At 37.1% G+C, this 19,692-nt stretch overlaps 1 protein-coding gene across 1 annotated transcript; it reads left to right on the top strand.

Moving 5' to 3' along the window:
- The first annotated feature begins 963 nt into the window (after positions 1 to 963).
- On the top strand, positions 964 to 19,569 carry LOC131783123 (importin subunit beta-1-like). Its single transcript, XM_059099862.2, has 26 exons — positions 964 to 1,103; positions 1,254 to 1,312; positions 1,474 to 1,656; positions 1,765 to 1,815; positions 3,393 to 3,542; positions 3,956 to 4,032; positions 4,921 to 4,996; positions 5,413 to 5,472; positions 5,700 to 5,789; positions 6,206 to 6,316; positions 6,669 to 6,770; positions 7,633 to 7,804; positions 8,181 to 8,233; positions 9,161 to 9,352; positions 10,736 to 10,866; positions 11,495 to 11,570; positions 12,655 to 12,726; positions 12,923 to 12,985; positions 14,176 to 14,329; positions 14,914 to 14,996; positions 15,644 to 15,751; positions 16,139 to 16,282; positions 16,703 to 16,820; positions 17,391 to 17,502; positions 18,323 to 18,479; positions 18,861 to 19,569. Exons 1-26 carry the CDS (start codon positions 1,064 to 1,066, stop codon positions 18,864 to 18,866), a joined length of 2,640 nt encoding a protein of 879 aa, XP_058955845.1. The 5' UTR covers positions 964 to 1,063; the 3' UTR covers positions 18,867 to 19,569.
- The last annotated feature ends 123 nt before the right edge of the window (positions 19,570 to 19,692 follow it).

A 19,692-nucleotide genomic window follows, 5' to 3' on the forward strand; every position in this document is an offset into this window, starting at 1 on the left:
CTATAATCTTGTAATACTAATAAGTGGCAGCACGTTTTGGTGTAAAAAATGACATTAAAAATTGTAGCATTAAGACCAGTTCTACAAGAAAATCTGGGCCGGCCAACTTTTAGTGATACTGGCATTTATTTGGTTCGTAGAAAAAGCCCTAAGCGAACCAAAGGCGCATGCTGCAGCTAGACAATACTTTTATTTTTAGATACAGGGGTTATTATGCAGCTTCAAATATACCAGAGATGGAAAAATGTGAATGAAATCTCCGTTGTTTCTGGTGTGATCTTGCTCGTGTATTCCACTCTCTCAGTTACAGTCCCCTGAGAGGATTTTGTTACTTACCTCCCTCCCTTCCCGTGCAAAAATCAAAACGATTATTCCAAAGGGCGCATACACGCACGATCGTGCAAGCCTATTATATTATTATCATTACCATTATTGTTATTATTTCTCAAAACGGATTAAGTATACAGACATCTTGATCAACGTGGATTCATGGTTGAATAGCCGGGAAATCTTAAAAAGGTTTTTATCAGGGTTTCACTTTTCTCGTAAAGAAAATTTGCAATGCCGGTCTGAGTTTTTTTTTATCTATTTGTTATTATTTTTTTATTACTGTCGGCAAAATGGAAAACAATTACCTCTTTTAAATCCACAGAAAATCGGAATCTTGGCTGACATAAATAAATTTTGACGAACTCATCGTTCCCGGTCCTCCACGACAAAACGCTCCTTTCACTTTTCGCGGAGAAATAAAAGACCTCTCTCTAATCGCTACAGTTAACTCCATCGCCATGAGTCTATTATTGTTTTTTTTCCATTCGTTCTCTAAGGTGAAACGGAAGTTCATCAAGGGTTCATAATTACTTGCTTTCTTTCATTTTCCTTTCGTTTTGGGGTTCTGTGCCTCCCTAAGAGGGGGTTTGGAAACAATGGAAATAAGTGGTACCCCAATCGAGACGGCGCGAAAACGACCCTAGTCACTTTCCATTTGAAATTTACCCTCGTAGGTCTGTGGTGGTAACTCAAGGTTGAGAGTTGACTAAAGCTCTCGTTTTCATTTAGGAAAATGGATCTCACAGGTGTTCTTGAAGCAACAGTATCTCCAGGTAAAGTAAATTGGTAATTTGGAGGATCTTTTGCGGAACTGCCCTCTTGGAACTCTTGCCAAGCCGAAGCACATGGCTGCGATCTCGCATGATGTTCGTTTCATGTTGTAGTTGGGTAATGAGTTAATTTTTGTTTGTTTGATCTTGTAGATCAAAATGCGCTACAAGCGGCTCAGACATATTTGGAATCAGCTGCCCAGCAAAATCTGGTGAGTTTATGGTTTGGGGAGTTTTCCTAAGTTACTCTTTTCTATAAGACGGCGAAAGTCATTCATTTGTACAAATGTACAGGTTTTAGTACCGATATATTCGAGTTGCACAAGGCTTCATTTTGGCATTTGTACCAATATTTGTCTGATTTTCTCAACAGCCCCAGTTTTTAGTAGCTCTAGTGACTGAGCTAGCCGATGCAACGAAGTCGCAAATCGCAAGAATGGCGGCTGGTTTACAACTGAAAAATCAACTTACCTCCAAAGATGCTACAGTCAGACTACAGTATCAGCAAAGATGGTTGAGTTTAGACGAAGGAGTCAAAACTCATGTGAAAAATATGGTAAGAGAGCTCCAAAACTGTGATGATAGCTCTGACAGGTTTCATGCATGTTTAAACGTCGTTTTTTATGTAATCGACTGAGTACTTCTTCCTGTTTTTGTGTTACAGGCAGTGCAAACACTTGGGACAGAGATAGCAAGACCTGCCATCGCCCCACAGGTAAAAAAATAAGGTTAAAATCCAACAAATTCGAGATGCTGTCACAGGACTCTTAAAAGCTTGAGTTAAGTTTTTTTTTCCATCCTTTAACCGTCTCTGTTGCGAAAAATTTCTCCATTGTGTCGTTTTAGTCAACCAAAACTTATCTTTCAAGGTGATGATTTTTAAGATGTCCTTCTTATATGTTTTCACTATGTTTAACTTTTGTTGTAGTTACTAGATGATATTGATCTTAGAATCTAAATTGTATCGCCATCGTGGATGACTTCATCTATCTCTGTTTAAGTTGATATGTTAGGATATTTGTTGCTTGAGGATATAATCATTCTGTGTGTCTTTTATAAAGGAATGGCACTTGCTTTTCAAAGCATAAGAATTTTAAACTGCAAGCTAATTTAGGTGGCTCCCACATGTATAATACAAAAATAAACTATTAAATAAATACCTTTGTTTACTCTTGTAATCCAACTCTATTATCACAAATTGATTGGAATATGATCTGGTAATGGTCAACAGTTCATTTGAGGAGTTGTCCACTTTTCTTTTTTATCATGATAACATTGTTAATTTGTATCACCAAATTCAACAACACAAGGGTGTTTTATATTCCCATTGAGCCAGCAGATGATTTGCCGAGGGGAATTCACTTTATGATTATTAACACTAAAACTGCCTCTTAAAAATGTTATTAAACAATTAGGTCATGTATCGGCTGTATGTGTTGTTTGAGAAATGAAGAACTTGGGAAGTTTGGAGAGCACTGAAAAGATGAGAGTTGAGGCACTGGGTAGAGCAACTCTAGTGCATCTTTTGGGCTCCAAACTTACCAATGCTTCAAATCTTGCTGATTGCAGTGGTCAAAGGACAATATCCAATCAAGTAAAACATTTTGTCTGGTCAACTCCTTGGCTGGCAAGACAATTTATTTGGTTGTTTACATATGTAAAGAGGAATTTGATTCCAAGCTAAGTTCAAGTTCTAAGTTCTGGTTTTAAGTTAAGCTTTTCCTGCATTGAATTTTAGGATACATGTACAATAAAAGCACACTTAATATACTTGTTTTGTAAAGAGGGGTGGTAGTTGTTGAGACATGATGTAATGAATATTTTAAATGGGTTGTATCTAAGCAAAAATGGATTTCACTGGACAATTTCACTAGCACCAGCCTTGTGTTTAGAGACCACTCAAGAGAATGTAAAAATTTGTTCTTTAAGTACGAGTCTTGAAGGGGAAAAAGGAGCTAGTGTCATTATGCTGTAATGAGGGCTTAGTGTTAAGAAGAGTTACAGGGATTGCAACTGGTAAACGTTTGAATTTAAGGTTGAATTATTCAAGAAGCTAAGGCTTAGCTGGTTGTCTTAGTACAAAGTAGCTTGAGCCCAACACAAACCTTATGCCAATTGGTACCAAAACATTTTCCCTTAAATTTTCTTTATACACTTGTACTAATTTTACCAATGGATCATTGTTCTTGTCTTTTTCTATTGTGTTGGGTGAAAGTAGTTCAAAGAGTAAGCAGGATCAAACTATCTGAGTTATAACAAATTCTAATTTATGTTTAATTTCCTTAAACACAGTGTATTGCAGCCATTGCTTGTGCTGAAATTCCTCAGAGACAGTGGCAGGACTTGATAGAAATCCTATATCAACTTATAATAGATGCAAGCAATACGGAGAAAGTGAGGGAACATGCTTTGGAAACACTGGGTTATATTTGCCAAGATATTGTAAGTAACTAATCTCTTACCACAGTTTGAATATTCTCAATGGATCACTTTTTTGAAACAGACAAACTGTCCGGAACTTGATAAGGGCTCATGCATCTTTTGTTAAGTTACAAAGTTTAAGTCATAGCTTCAAAGTGGTGAAAGTTGAAATGAGTGCTCATGAGGACATTTATTAAGGGAGCTGTGACTGCATCATTTAATGGATTAATGATGTACTGCTTTTAAGACACTTCAGCTTGAAAGTCTTGTGATTGAATTTCTGTAGTACTTGTTCCTTCTGGACAAATGTTTTTCTACTGAGAAAATTATTTGAAGTCACAACCCTCTCCAAAAAGACCTGTTTATATTTAGTTAATGAATATCTCTAATTATTGAAGTAAATTTGGTTATTATTTTTGTCTGTGTGGTTATAGGAACCAGAACATCTTGTTGAACGAGGGCACACTATCCTAACAGCAATTGTCACAGGGATGAAAAAGGAAGAGCCAAAGTGAGTTGTGCCATTTTGGATTAAGTTTGAGCCTGTAATTAGGGGTTCATTTATCATTCATGTATTCAAGATATGTAGCAATCCATCCAAGGTATACACTGTAACAACCTGATTGGAATGAGGAAAAGCCTTACCAAGTAGATTCTGTTTGTCCTCATCTCTAATTTGTGTCGAGGGTGTTAGCCTTTCACTTGGCCATTGTTAGAGAAAAAGTGTCAATTTGTTCTCATTCAGTGGAAAAACTGTACTGTGACATATTATACCTCTCTCTTCTTAAAATTATTGAATGGTTCAATGTACATATATACATATACTTTTTTGGTGAGGCAGGTCTGTTTGTGACAACCCCAAGAACCAGTGTGGACCTGCCATAGGTTTCCTATAAAATGCTTAAATTAAAATTATTTAAAAGTTACGTTCTTGAGGTGATGAAAACCAAGGTTCTTTGGAAGATGCAAGGTTGAAATAACAATTATCAAAAACATTTTCTGGCCTGCCATCTAGTTTAAAAGGTTGACCCTTTAGCTCCTGCAAGTGACTAAGACATAATTTCTCCTCACAATATCAATACAATATAAATTAGACAAGTGATGAGAATAAAGAAAACTATCAATTTGGGGATGATTAGTTGATCCAATACTAAATTCTCTAAAGTAACATTATAAGAATTGTTTTGTTGACAATAAGGAGAGTTACAAATTTGGTCTGGGAGTTAAAGGGTTATGGTTTAACACCCAACTGGGATTGTGTTGTCCTCAGGCAAGATTACTTCCACAGGAGCACAGCAGTAAAATACATGAACCACTTTTGTCAGTAGTTCCCATTACTCAGCAAGTACATGGGTAAAATATTGATATGTTTTCTTTTACCTTTTGTTCATTTTTACAGTATGCATATCAGGATTGCAGCTACAAATGCCCTTCTCAATTCGCTTGAATTTACAAAGCAGAATTTTGAAAGAGTGGTATGATTTACTGTTGTTGCCTTTTGTAACTATTCACAAATGTCATAATATCACTTCACTGCATAAAAACATACCTTCGATTTACTGCAAAACTTGTTTTTCTTCTCTCCTTCTGAACAAGTTGCCTATACCAGATTTCTATTAAGTCCACCTGGGAAAATTTTTTCCTGGATTTGTTTAAAATTTCTACAAGCAAGTGACAATTTTTAGGCTTACATTTGCAAATCTTCTTATTTTTGTTATTTTTTAGTATGATTAAATAGGTAGTGATTTCTACATTGAAATAAGCTGTAAAATATGCAACAATAATCTTAGCTGAGCTTCAGAAGGTCTAAGTATATAAATTTTTGTTTATCTCTTTTAACTGAATTACAAAAGTTATGCAGTCAAGTCACCGTGATATTTTTCTTTACTAGTCTGAACGAAACTACATTATGCAAGTTGTTTGTGAAGCAACTCAAACCAGTGAGATTCAAGTGAGTACCAAGGATTTTCAGTTCTTAAAAGCCATGCAATATTATTTTGGTGTTTCTAGTTCATTGTTGTTATCTTTGGTTATTCCCAATCTCCACAATTATGGTAAATTGTTTTGAAAGACCTTCTAATGTAAGGCTATTTCATGTTATGAGCTGCTTTTTCCTGGCTTACCTTCACTATACTACCTCTTACTTAGTAATTGCTTCTTGTTTCATTTTGTTGATAGCTAAAAGTTGCAGCACTGCAGAATATCGTTAAGATAGTGTCACTCTATTATCAACACATGGAGGAGTACATGGGTACAGCATTGTTTCCAGTAAGTTTACTCAACCTGTGTCAGTCCTGTTGTGAAAAGGGTATGGTTATACTGAGATTTGGGTAAGATTGTGAGCAAACACAATTGTTACATCTGGAATTAAGATCAGAGGCAGTTGTGGTATGGGTATAGTTTGGTTTGAAATCTAGTAGAAATCCAATGCATCCAATTTTGCATCCTGTGTCAACCTTTTAATTTTCAACACCTTTGCCCTTAGAAAAATTTAAAAAAAGAAAAATTTTTGGAAAAAGGGCTTCTTTTGTCATTATTTTTGTTTGTTTCAAATTTTTCATTTTGTCTCAACGAGCTAGTCAAGTGCCAAAAATGTAACACACTGCTGCAACAAGTTGCTGGTTATCCCAATGCCACTCAAAGGTTACAAAAAAAATGCTTTAAAATATTTTTTTTTCACCCAGATTTCCCTGGATGCAATCAAGTCAGACTGTGATGAGATAGCCCTCCAAGGAATTGAGTTTTGGTCTTCGATATGTGATGAAGAAATGGACTTAGAAATTGAAGCTGTTGAGGTGAGGATTGTCTCATGTATAGATTTCTCAATTTCTTAATTTCCAAGATCTGATTGTTAATTCTGCCCTCTAGCTACCACACATTTTCTTGTAAATTAGTTACAAGAATTTAGTGTTACATTGCGATAACAGCTATAACCTGATAATTTTAAGTACTCTCATTACCTGTTTGCTCGATAATGTGTGGATGTTACAGGAAGAAGTTACATGTTAATCACTTGTGGGAGTTTCAAGGTTAGGTGAAACTTATTGCTAGATTAGAAAAGAAATGGTTTAATCTCTTTTCCCCTCGGGTAATTTTTTTTGGCATTAAGCTCTACGTATTTAAAGGGTAAATTGTCTTTTTTCAAAGGCCAGAGAAAATAACAAGGAACCAGAACAAACAAGCAAGCACTATGCCAAAGGAGCATTGCAATATATTGCACCTCTGTTGACGGAATGCTTAACTAAGCAGGTCAGTGCAGTGTTGGAACATTTTTGTAACAAGGTGTACTCAAAAGTAATAAATGTAGCTCTTACTCAGGTAAGGACAGAAAACCATATGCCTTGTCTCCTGCATTGATCCTCTCTGTACTGATTAGCAGAGGACATTAAAGAACCAGCATACTTATAGCAAAGAGTAGGAAACATAGCTCCTGGTGTCGTGGTCTGGCCTTGACTCTGAAATTAGGAGCATCCACCCAAATTTCCTTCATAAATTGCAAAACTGCTCAATGCTGTCTGCAAAGTGTTGTAAAGTGCCTTGAGCCAATGGATATGGCGCTATAGAAATCCTTCATTAGTAACCCTTTAATTCCCAAGATCAGATTGTTAATTCTCCTCTCTAGCTGCTAGACACTTCCTTGTAAACAAGTTATAAGAATTTAATGTCAGATCAAGGTAACAGCTTATACCAGCAGATAAGTTTGAGTATTCTCATCACCTGTTTGCTGGATTGTGTGTGGATATTGTAGTGAGAAGTTACATTTTAATCACCTCTGGATCAATGCAGGAGGAAGGACTACGTTTTACATGTACCATTGCTTTTTCAGTCCTCTAGAGTACTTGTTAACGGTTGCCAGTTTCAGTAATGCAGGTTGTCAATTTTTGGCTGAACGTGCTCGGTAAAGCACATAAACTTATCTTTTAAAACATCTTGGTGTGGAAGACTAAGCTCTCACTCTGTTCAATGGTCAAAATTATACAATCCAATTAAATATCTGGAATCAGTGTTAATTAAGCATTAAGGAAATGTATACTTTTATAGGGATAGCACATTTTTTCACACTTTTTCTTTTTGTGATACCTTAAAGTTTGAACACTTTTATTGAAATCAGGAAGAATTTGATGATGATGATGACTGGAACCCAAACAAAGCGGCAGGAGTGTGTCTGATGTTGCTGGCACAGTGCTGTGAAGACAATATAATTAATCATGTTTCTTCATTTATTGAAACAAATATTGTTAATGAAGACTGGAAACTAAGAGATGCAGCAGTTATGGCATTTGGTGAGTTCCAAAGTCTAATTGTTTCTATAATATGAAGGAATGTGTAAGAGAAAAGTGCAGAACAACCCCCTGATAGACATCCTCCTTCTGAATTGTTTTGAATGTTTCAGTGATAGCCCATTTCATGCCCATCTTCACATTGAAGTCATCAAATTGTGTTTTTAATTTATTTATCAATTTTTTTTCTAATGGTGCAACAGAAGGAGGGTATTTCCAACAGACAAACCTTTTGATTTGTACATCCTGATTTTACTACATTATTGAAGCAAAAAAAGTGCACAAGATTTTTAATTAGCCAGGGGCAAGCTGAATTTCAATTTTTTAGCCCTAAGATTTCTCTAAACTGAAAATATGTGAGACTGTTTGCTTGTTTTAGGTTCAATTCTTGAAGGACCTGATCCACAGGCTCTCCAGCCATATGCAGCAAAGGTAAAATGGACAATGTTATGACAATGTCAGTAAATGCACCTTGCTCCCTGCAGGGTTCAAGAAATGCCAAATGATTATAATTATTGCTGATTTCTTTAAACCTGTATAATGGACTAAGTAGGAAAAGGTGAGCTGCTCACATTCCTGCATCTACTAGGCAGGGTAGGAAGTTTTGAAAGGATACTTTTTCTGAGGGAACAATTTAGTGGTGTTGTTAATAAGTTTAGATGGCATCAGAGTAAAGGGTAGGAGAAACCAGCCATTGAAAGGTAGCCAATGGTGGCTTTGATTAAAAGCAAATCACTAATAGGTCTACTGGCAAAGTTGTTTGTGTGAAAGATCAAACAAGTTTGAGGGAAGGACAGCACCAGAAAGAGAAAAAAAAAACAAGTGATAAGGAACAGGCCAAGCTAGAAAGATTGATCAATATGTTGATTGCTCAGTCAAACAACTGGATTGCAATTTGTCAAAGATGTGTCCAAAGTAAACCTTATTGAACCAAAAATTGCTCAAATGATAAATTGGGAATTTGCTTCTTCATACTCTAAGAAAACCAAAACAAGGTGCTAGTATCTTGTAACCCCAATTAAAAAGAAATGTGGCTGCAAAGCATTCAAGTAACCCATCTTCATGGTTAAAGGTTTTTCTAATATATAATTTTGTAATGTGACCAAATCCAAATTGGCATGGACCTCTCATTCTGGTATCAACCAGAAAGCCACATTTATTTAGGCTTATGATGGGAAAATGAAATTAGCATGGGGCAAATCAAGCAGACAATTACACTCCCACCCCCATATCACTAACATTAGTTAAGATTGACAATTTGCCAAAAATATATAACCTTTTCATTTCCAGTGCATGGGCTTTGGTGTGATTATGTGCCACCAATCATCACATGAAACCCTGTTAAATTCTTTATTACAGGCATTGCCAACACTATTGCATTTAATGGGAGACCAGTCTGTTGTAGTGCGTGACTCTGTGGCTTGGACACTTGGCCGAATATGTGAAATTTTACCACAAGTTGTCATTGGAGGGAAACTCCTTCAACCTTTGGTTGAAAGTCTTTTAGAGTCTTTAAAGGCAGAGCCCAGAGTTGCTGCTAATGTTTGCTGGGTGAGTTGTGTGAGTTTTCTTATGAGTAAGAGTTGTTGACCTGTTTGTAGTTCATGCTAACAGTTATCTGTCTTCTTTGTACCTTGTTGCACAAAGTGATCAGCTAAATTCTTTCACTTGCCATTTGTTCATCATGTCAAAATGAAATTGTTTTACCCTTCATTTGCTTATTAAAGTCCACATCATAATTTTTAAAAAAGGCAGTTTAAGACTGCATGTGGCTACTGATATAACACAATTTTTACAGCTTTGAAAAGAACTGGAGGCTGTATAATGATGCTAGACGGTAGTATCACAGATGATTTGTCTTAAAAGAGAAAACCTACCCCATCCTAGATATTTATGAATACCCTGTTCCACAAGAGAAAGATGATTCAAGAATATAGTGACTAATTGGCACCCCACCAGTGAGTAAACAGTAACAAATAATCATATTGAAAGTTATAGTAACAACAACAATGATGATGATGATAATAATAATAATAATAATAATAATAATTATAACAATAGTTTAAAGGGGCTAGCTCAAGAACCTCACTGTTTCTCTATTGTTCTATCTCTTGGCTCCAATAATGATTAAAATATGCTGTTTTTAATTTTAACAGTAAAAAATTGCAATAAAATATTTCGTAAAAGCATATTGAAAATATGTTGACAACATTTCTATGTTTGGCTAACTTCATTATCAAGTCAAAGAGTGAAAGATAAAAAATGTTTAAACACTAAAAAGACAATAGGTAATGGAATGTTCTTTTAAACAAATAGTTTTGCGCAAATGGAATCAGTCTGCATGTTGAGAAAAGGATTGCATGGCTTGATTAAAAGCATCTCATAGATAAGACAGTCAAATTTTCCGTGGCACTATCTTAGAATGTGGAATTGGCTTTCTTTGAGGAGGCTTGTATCCCCATGGGCTGTCAAAAAAATGTTACCGATTGCAGAGTTTTTATGTTCAACAATACATTGATGGAGGTGTTGAGCTGTAAAGCCGACATAATCTGAATCACACAGATCACATGTGAAAGAGTAAACAACACATTGTTGATTTATGATTGGAGGCTTGATTTCTCTGGGCTTGAGGGCCAAAATTGGGTCAAGGTGATAATTCTATTGTTACTATCACTCGCTCACTCGTTTCAACAACATATGTGGCTTCACCTCTTATAGGAGGCAGTAGCCACTAAAATTCCATTTAAGTAACAAGTTGTTAATGTCATGCTTATTTTCTCTCAAACTGGTTTGATGCTGGTTGAAAGAGATGATGAACCAAACCAACCAAAATATGTTTTCTTCATAGGAAACAGAAGTACCCAACAAATCAAAAACTGTTGATCATGACAGAGCACAGCGTAACTGTCTTTGTTTTGTTGTTTGTTTTTATAGGCATTTAACTCCTTGGGGGAAGCAGCATATGAAGCTGCACCAGTCCCTGAAGAGGAGGAGGAACCACAGACTTATGCACTGTCACCCTGGTTTAGAAAAATAGTGGAAAAACTTCTTGAAGTCACAGACAGGTATTGACAGTAGGTGAAAATAGGCAGTGTCCCTCTGACACAAATTTATTGCCCCCCTCCCCCTTTTCAACCATGTGAGGGTGGATGACACCCCCTTAGATATTTGTTACACTTTAAAATTTTCAAGTCATGTTACCTTTACCACCTACTGAACAAACTGTTGGGAGCCTTAGAGGACATGAACTGTGTTGTGGATAGTTAGATTTGCTGGGTGTTGTATGTCATGCAAAATTTTGAATTCTACAAAATGTTAGAATTTCTCAAACAAAGTTAAAAAACATCTTAATGCTACCAGAATTAACAGGTTGCTGTAGCATACCTCAACATAGTTTTATTTTAGAAAATGTAATGCTTCAGTGCCTTATTTAATGTTATGTCAGTAGCAATTTTCTTTTCCAAAAATATGAAAGGGATAATTACTTCTGAATAAAGGAGCTCCTTGTACAAGGAAGATCATAATTTAATGGAGTCTTAAAGATTAATTTTGAGGAATGTCTTTGCTTCAGAAGCTGCACAAGTGTGCTAACATTTTCATGTTGTGAGAACAATAACGTTTCCCACTTAGTGTCCACTTGTTTTTCGAATTTTAACTGAAACAAACTACACATACAAATTTGTCATCTTTCAGAGGAGATGCTAATAATGGAAACTTAAGAAGTTCTGCTTATGAAGCCGTGATGGAGTTAATAAAAAATAGTGCAAAGGTAACAAGAGATTTAAGAAGAATTTATGGCAAGGGGATAACCTTCCAAAATGGAATTCTTATACAATTACTACCTTGTTTGAATTGGAAGTGGATGATTGGGGTTGACAGGGGTTTCCTCTCCAGAATACCTCTTAACTTTGTTGTATCCTTAATTAACAAAATTTAACTACCCTTGTGCTGAAGTGGTGGGTGAATACCTGGTTTAACCAGGGCTTACATTCTCTTCAGCAAGGCTTCAGAAAGAATACTGCACCCATAGCTGGAAAATCCCCTCAACCTAGCCATGAGCCCCAATGAGAGATTGTCAGAGCTGAATATAGGTTCACATTTGACAGAAGAGCTCATGGCCCCAGATTTCCAATGTTCCCAAGACATTATATATTACAAGAAGAATGCAGAAGGGGTTAAACAAGAACACAGTGCATGCTGTAAAATAACTGTCATAAATATGATGAACAACTTCATTTAAAAACCCCTATGAAACGACCCAAGAATACCTGAAGACAACTACCAAAATGTTCAGTGATACTTTTAGAGAACAGTGACAACGATTCTTAGAAGTACTTGAGGACAATCACTTAAAAACTTTTAGTTACCAGTATGGTTAAAAATGTATACAACAAAATGTTCAAAACAGTAGAAGGCAGTGGCTCAAAGCAACAAAGGAATGCACAAGGACAACTGTAACAAAACCAGTCAAGAAAAGCTTAGAAACAGTCACAGAAATTCCTTCAGAGGAGCTATGAGACAAATTGATATAAAATCAATTGCTTGAGTGCTATAAATTGTTTAGCAAGAGTATTGCTATGTTATAGAAACAGTTTTTGCTATCTGGCCTCTCAATGGCTAGATTGCAGTGGCTTTTGCTTGGTTACAGCGTGGTCAGGCAGTGATGAAAGAAAGTGAATTAGCTTAAACTGAAAACCAGAATGTACCAATATGTGAGAAACATTTTGTCATGAGTCTCAAGACAAGAACCAGGCATAGCTCCTCTGATCTTAGTGAGTTTGTTTTACGACAGTGAAGTGTGTCTTGTAGAAATGCATCATGTTTTTAATATGTACTTGTATATGATCTTGCAGGATTGTTATGAAGTGGTACAAGGAACTACAGTGGTGATTCTGGAAAGACTAAACCGATTGTTAGAGATGGAGGTGAGTCTACAAATATTTGGTGTTAGTATAACTTAAGATATCCTAAGTAGTTTCTTGATCTTTTCATTTTACCTTAGACTTTATCTTGCTCCAAGTAACTTTTTTTCACAAATCACAAAGCATTTAAATTTAAAAACTGTAAAATATTACTGGTATTAATTGTGTACCTAACTAGCATGGTCATCATTCTTTGTAGAAAAATGTTGCAGACAGAGCCCAGTACCATGACTTGCAGTCTCTGTTATGTGCAACACTGCAGGTAAACAGTTTTCCTTTGATGCCCTTACTTCTTATGTTGCCTCTTTTCAGTCTAACATTATTGTATTTGCTTGAATAATTACCCACGCTCAAATAAACACCCTCCCTAATTGAGCACCCACCCCTTTGGCCAAAATATCAAACAAGTGCCCCTCTTGAATACTAGTGCCCCTATTCCCTTCTCCCTCACTCTCTTCAATAAGAGGGTTACAGGGAAAACCTGTTTGTATTGCCACTTTATTTATAACTTTTTAAGTTTCAACTGTAGCAGAGGAGGAGAGTTTCTTTAAAATAATTATTATTTTGAGGCATGGTTATTCCTGTCTTCATGTGCTTGCAGAATTCCTTTACATTTGTTATCTAATATATGTGTTATCTTAATTTTTGTCCTGTTGCTGCCCAAACTTGCTTAGTGCTTCACTCAGTTAAGTGCCCTTCTTTTAACAACCCCCCTCATTTTAACCAAAATTGAAATAAATACATGGGTACTTATTTGAGCAATTACAGTGTTTAACATGACTTTCTACTCAAATGATGTTAGAAGATTCAAGGTTAAAAGACTGGCTGTGCAAGGGAGCAAGATGATGCAAATCCTTTGTTCCCCAGGGGGAGGTTGGGTTCATTTTTTTAGCAGGCCAGATGGGTTTATCTTGCCTGTCAAAAATTGCTTTTAAAGGGTGATAGCAACTTTATTGAAACCTTATCTGTTTCAACAAAAATGCTTCCCAAACATTGAGAGTGAATGTGTTACATCAGTCAAAAGAGAGAAAACAGTGACAAGCTCCTCAAATTCTATTCTGAAATTTTTGGAGGTGTCATGTTTTTCCTTATGGTGAATATTAATTTGCTGAGGTAGCTTGGCCAAGATGAACAGATGTTGGCTGCATTTTTTTGTGTGTGTGTTTGGTGGACCTTAACTCTATGTCAGTCCAAGTAGGTTGTTGAGTAAGTTGATGAATAAAGAAGAAAAAAGAAAAGATAAAAGAAAAAAGTACTCAGTAATCATGATGGAACAAGCTTGATCAAGAATGCATATTACTAAGGATCATTGTGCTGAAGCCGAATTACATAAATACCAGATAAGAGGAACTACACATTGGGAAACTTCCAGGCAATATTTGACCAACTAAGCACCCCCATCAAATTCTTATTCTTTTTAACAATTCCTCAATGTGATTATTTCCCTTACAGAGTGTGTTGAGGAAGGTGAATCCACAAGATGCACTGCAAATTGCCCCCCTGATGATGCAAGCACTGCTTCAGATGCTCAACCCTAGCTCAGGAGCGAAGATTGTGGGTGGGGTGCAGGAAGATGCTCTGATGGCAATTGGTACTCTAGTGGAAAGTATGTCAATGAATGAAAAAAAATGAATAATAAATATTGGTAATTGAATTGAGAGGAGTGCAAATTTAATTGGAATAATGCGTTGAGTGAGCCTGCAGCACAAGTTTGATTTGAAATCACAAGTGTGATTTCAGACCAAAAATTGCGCAACAAAAAGTTTAATTTCCACTTATTTACATCCATTTTGAAATTGCAAAATTCAGTCTCACAAATACAGGTATTTTTAGTCGGTACAAATATTTTATTGATCTAGCACTAAGCTGGTCTGTAAAAAGCCACAAAAGTTGTTTATCATTTTCCTGCAATTTGAAGGTTTTTTTTTTTTAATTATTGAAATATGATTGGTTGTTGCATTAAGTAAAGTTGTCTCACTGACTGGGAAAAAAGATGCAATTTAGAAAATAAAATGGTGTGATTTGGGAATAAATCACACTGATGAGGGCCAATCAGATTGCAGAGATCACCAGTGATTTCAAAATGTAAAAGAACTCGTAATACAATTACTGATTTGAACCTGGGAGTAGCATTCGCACGTGTTGTGTAGTAGTCTGATCGTTCATAACAAATATTCTGTCCTTTTGTAGTTCTGGGGAAGAATTTTCACCCTTATATGGAGTCTTTCGAACCCTATTTAATAGAAGCACTGAGAGAGCGAGTTGAATACCAGGTGAGTTGTTCTTGTTTGGATTTGAGAGAACCTTCAATGCTATTTGATGCTGAGGATGTTTACAGTTGAGACAGACAGTCAGACAAGTTAGTGAAACTTAGGCAGTGCAAGTATCATTTTGAAAGAAGTTGTTTATGGTAGAAATTTTTTTCCCTTTTTTCCTTTTTTTTTTTTTAACTGCAGTCACTATTTGTATCATTGTGATTGTATCGAAAGAAGGGGAAAAGAGAAATAAAAAAGATAAGAGAGAGAAGGAAACGAGCGAGTTAAAAAAAATAAGAGAGGGAAATGAAAGCAGTGGGAAGGTGGTGGAAAAGGTTTTAAATCTCAATAAGTAATGCCAGTGTGGTAAGTAATGACAACAAACAAACAAAAGTAGTAAATCCTCTAGCAAAACAACCGTCAACAGATCATCATCATCATCAGTATGTTTGGTAAGGAAGAGAGGAAAGTGCATTTGGCATTGATTCATCGTTTCTTGACCTTTTTTTAACTGAACCACCTTTTTCACGTGACAGTTAATTTGCCAATTGGGCCTGAAACTAAAAAGGACATCTTCAGACTCTATTTAGTGACAATCTTTTTGTTCAGCGTTGCATAGACCAACATTTTCTCCCTGTTTCATGTTTTCTATCTTTCTGTAACAGGTTTGTGTTGCCGCTGTCGGACTAGTTGGAGACATTGCTAGAGCATTAGGAGACAAAATAATGAAAGTCAGTGACCTTTTCATGCAGATTTTAATGGAAAACCTGGCGGTGAGTACTTTCTTTCTATCATTATGACCCTTGCCCCAAGCGCGATCGGTTTCTCTGGTTGTTGTCCCTTGCATATCTTAAGTTTTTGATACTAGTGTTCTTTTCTTTTTATGCTGTTACCCAGAAACCAAACGTATGAGCAAATGTGGCCAGTTGTTAGGTCAATGAGTTCTCAAAGACGACATCAACAAATTTGGATTGGGTAGGGGTAGGGGGAGGGGATGACCTGAGCGTTAATTATGTATACTTGTTTTAAATTTGTACTATGTGCGATATCGCCTCTTCGCGGTGCTCTTTCCGATCCTCACTGCAGTTACAGCGCACACACATGCGTGGACGTTCGACTGCTTTTTTTTTCCTAACCAGTTTCGTTTTGCATTTTAACAGGACGCAAATGTCCATCGCAGCGTCAAACCTCATATTCTCTCAGTTTTTGGTGATGTTGCTTTAGCCATTGGGCCCAGTTTCGCTCCTTACTTTGATGTTGTCATAGCAACTCTGAATCAAGCTTCAGTTACGATTGTGGACAAAGTAAGTTATTAAAATTTGGATGGATGAAAAAAATATTTATTTCTATGCATAAAAACGTTCTGAAAGTACTGAAATGAGCAGTGAAGGCAAGAGTGAAAAAGGAAACGACACTAGTGTCCTCAACATTCTCGTGACAGCCAATATGCCCCCTGGACGATCGTTTAAGGGTTCCTGTTCAGGGCTCAGGAGCCAGTGTGGAGGAACTTCATTCAATCAAGGTCAAATTTTTCGAGAGCTGGGATGAAAGGTTTTAAAGAGGGGGGGGGGGGCGGGGGTGCTTGGCTACACTTCCTGAATAAGATTGAAGTTTCTGGGAGGTTGTCCTTTCCCAGCTTCATATCCAGGTTTTCATGTTGATTTGCCATATTGGATAACCTCTCTTACATGATAATCAGCCAGATCTTTCGGTCTGAATTTCAGGCGGATTATGACATGGTGGACTACTTAAATGAGCTCAGGGAAGGATGTTTAGAAGCTTATACTGGGATTATACAAGGGCTGAAGGGCTCTGCAGACGGACCCAGTCCAACACCTTGTCGTAAGTATAGATAAGCTACTCAACATCCCTCTTTAATGAATTTCTTACCATTCTGGGTTTCTTCGAGAGCGCGGCTTTGCCAAATTTCCGTAATTGGATAGGATTGCCGCCTAAGACTTACGATTTACCATGAATTGGGTGCAAAAAAAATGTGCCCAAGGATAAGTACTACGTATTTTAAAGTTGCGTTTGTTTTATTACATAAAGTACTGGTAAACATAATTGACAAGAAGATCGGTAAACGAGAGCTGCTATTGTAGCTTCTTTCTGTCTCCTTTTCCTTTCTCTTCTTCGTTTTCTTACTGATTATACTCTACATGTGAGATGAAACCTTTTTATAGTATATCATACAGTGGTTCCTCTCTTTTGAAATAGGGCTCCCTAAAATTGAAGCAGGGGGGTACCCTAAGCCCTTTTTTTTTTTTTTTTTTTTCTTTTTAATCTTCTAATATGGAACCCTAAGTGGTGTCCAATGAAGCAATTATGCTAATACCCTTCATGTTTGCTGTTAACTGTGATTAGAGTCATCTTGATTCCGTCACTCTAATTGTGGTTGTGATTTCAAATTAGCTCTGGATCTCGTTCAGCCTCACCTTCCGCATATCGTCAGCTTCATTGAAGTCATAGCAACAGACGTGGATCACACGGAGAGCAATGTGTCCAGTGCTTGTGGTCTTGTCGGGTAAGCTGTGTGTGTCTTCCGTTCAGACGATCCGAGTAATCTTGCTTTGAATCACTAATCCAGATCTTTGTCATCTCAGAGGAACGCCTTTACTCCTTATGAGTGACTTGCTTCTAATTTCTACTTTCAGTATCAGCCTTCAATTAAACATAAAGCCGGTCATGAAAATAAAGGAAATGATCCCCAATTTAAGAAGCTCCTGATTGTCAAGCAAATTCTCCTTGTCAGAACCATAGGAAATGTAAAGAGAACAACGTGAAAGATGTGAATACTAATGATAGGGTGTAAGGGATTAAATTTCAAGTTCGTCATTTGCAATCTGTGTTATTCATCTCTGTCCTCGACCATCCTTCCCCCTTTTTGGTTTATTCTTTCTCCTTTAGAGTCTATCTGCTTCAATAAGTTATTTAAATGCTTCATTCCAGTTAATGGCGACCCATTAACAACGCTTAACTGCGTTGCACCTGTAATCACTGAGTGCTCCAACACATTCGAAGTCAGCGTGACGTACTGGTCAAATGCGATGGATATTCTACTAACAAGTAGTCTGTCATTGGCTAGACTGCCAGAACTTGGCCTACTGGTATCTAGTTTATACTTCTTCGGGTCTTAGTGGAGAAGAGGCACTGAAATCGAAGTGTCCTCCCCCATGATTCAGTCGCGTTCGAAGTGGACCTTTCATTCGGGACTCCAGTGTACCAACCATTCGGCCGCTGCGCATCGATTTAAAGCCTTTATATCACTGAAAAGTTTGTTCATAGAAATAAATCATGCTGGCTCGCTATGCAGTTTACTCATTTCAATGATATTGTTTTCGTAGAGATATTTGCTCAGCATTCGGGGCCCAAGTTCATATCCTTCTTGAGAAGCAAGCCATCAACGAGCTTCTTCAAGAAGGACGACGATCAAAGACACACAAAAGCAAACAAGTCGCTTCGTGGGCAACTAAGGAACTGCGTAAGCTCAAACAACAGCAGGTCAGTTGCTTGTAAGTTAGAAGTTCTCTGTTAAATGCACGAAGTGTGATGAACCGTCGGTTGTAAATCTTGCAGTATGGTTAAATAGAGATTTCGGTATTTGTTCAAACCCAGTTCCGTACAGTTTATTGTAGAGTAATTTTGATTCCAAGTTTTGTTACTAAGTGTCTCTTGGTACTTAATTTGGCGCGCTTAGTCTTCAGAAGTACGGAAGTCTGCACCAAACAATTCTGTTCTGCAAATATTAAGCCTGGTTTTTATTGGGGAGGGAGACAGAGTCAGAGTCGGAGTTGAACATAAAAGAAAGCTCACTTTCCCTATCTCCAACAATCCCTTAGCAATTTATTTCAGTTTGCTGACCATTTTTTCCTTCTCTTGCAGAATTGATCACTTGAAGGCGACCTCAGAGAGAGCGTGGGAGAGTGCGTGAGTATGGAGCGCCCAAGATGTCGAGAGCGTGCGTGCCTGACATGCGTGGTGAGCGAGTGCGTTACCCCTACCCCCAAATAGCAAAGCACCTGGACAAGGACCAATTGACAGCCAAGTTGGAAATCACGTGACAAGATGACTACCTCGTAAGCGTGCAAGGTTGCGGTTGTAAACGGCGAAAAAAATGGTTCCTGTTCCGACAATCTCAGATTGTTTGTCGTTGACCACAAAGTGTACGAAGACTTTACTTGTCTCCCGGACAAAAGTAATTAGAGAGGACGCGAAATAGTTGGCTTTCACAAGCCAGTCGTCTTCGAGGTGCTTAGAGCAAAGTAATGTCTTTCTTTAACGTAGCTGAATGAGACAAATCACCTTTCCCCTAAGAAGAGATTATTATTCTTTCCAAGGTTCAATCTGCACCGAGACAGGCGTGCCCTATGAACTTTGCCTATTCTAAGCGCCAATTGTTTGAAAAAATGGTATTTTTGTCAAAAGTAGCGGAAATTAAACGATTTACGAGACGAATTTAATGTACAGTAAATATTGCGTTAAAAGATAAGGAATTAGACACTCCACTGAAACTGGCTGTAGAACGAAGTGCTTTACAGTTGAGAATGAAATTCTATGTAGCTGAATTAAAAATTAAAAGCAGTTTTCGATACTCGTGTGTCTTGCACTTCTTTCCCCTTCAGCTTTTCAACACAAACATACAGTATTTCCTGTATCATACAATCCTAGATTGAGTAGGTCTTAGAAGAGTGCTTTAAATGTAGATAAGACTCCG

This window comes from Pocillopora verrucosa, chromosome 13 (genome assembly GCF_036669915.1).
Source record: "Pocillopora verrucosa isolate sample1 chromosome 13, ASM3666991v2, whole genome shotgun sequence".
NCBI classification, from domain to species: Eukaryota; Metazoa; Cnidaria; class Anthozoa; order Scleractinia; family Pocilloporidae; genus Pocillopora; species Pocillopora verrucosa.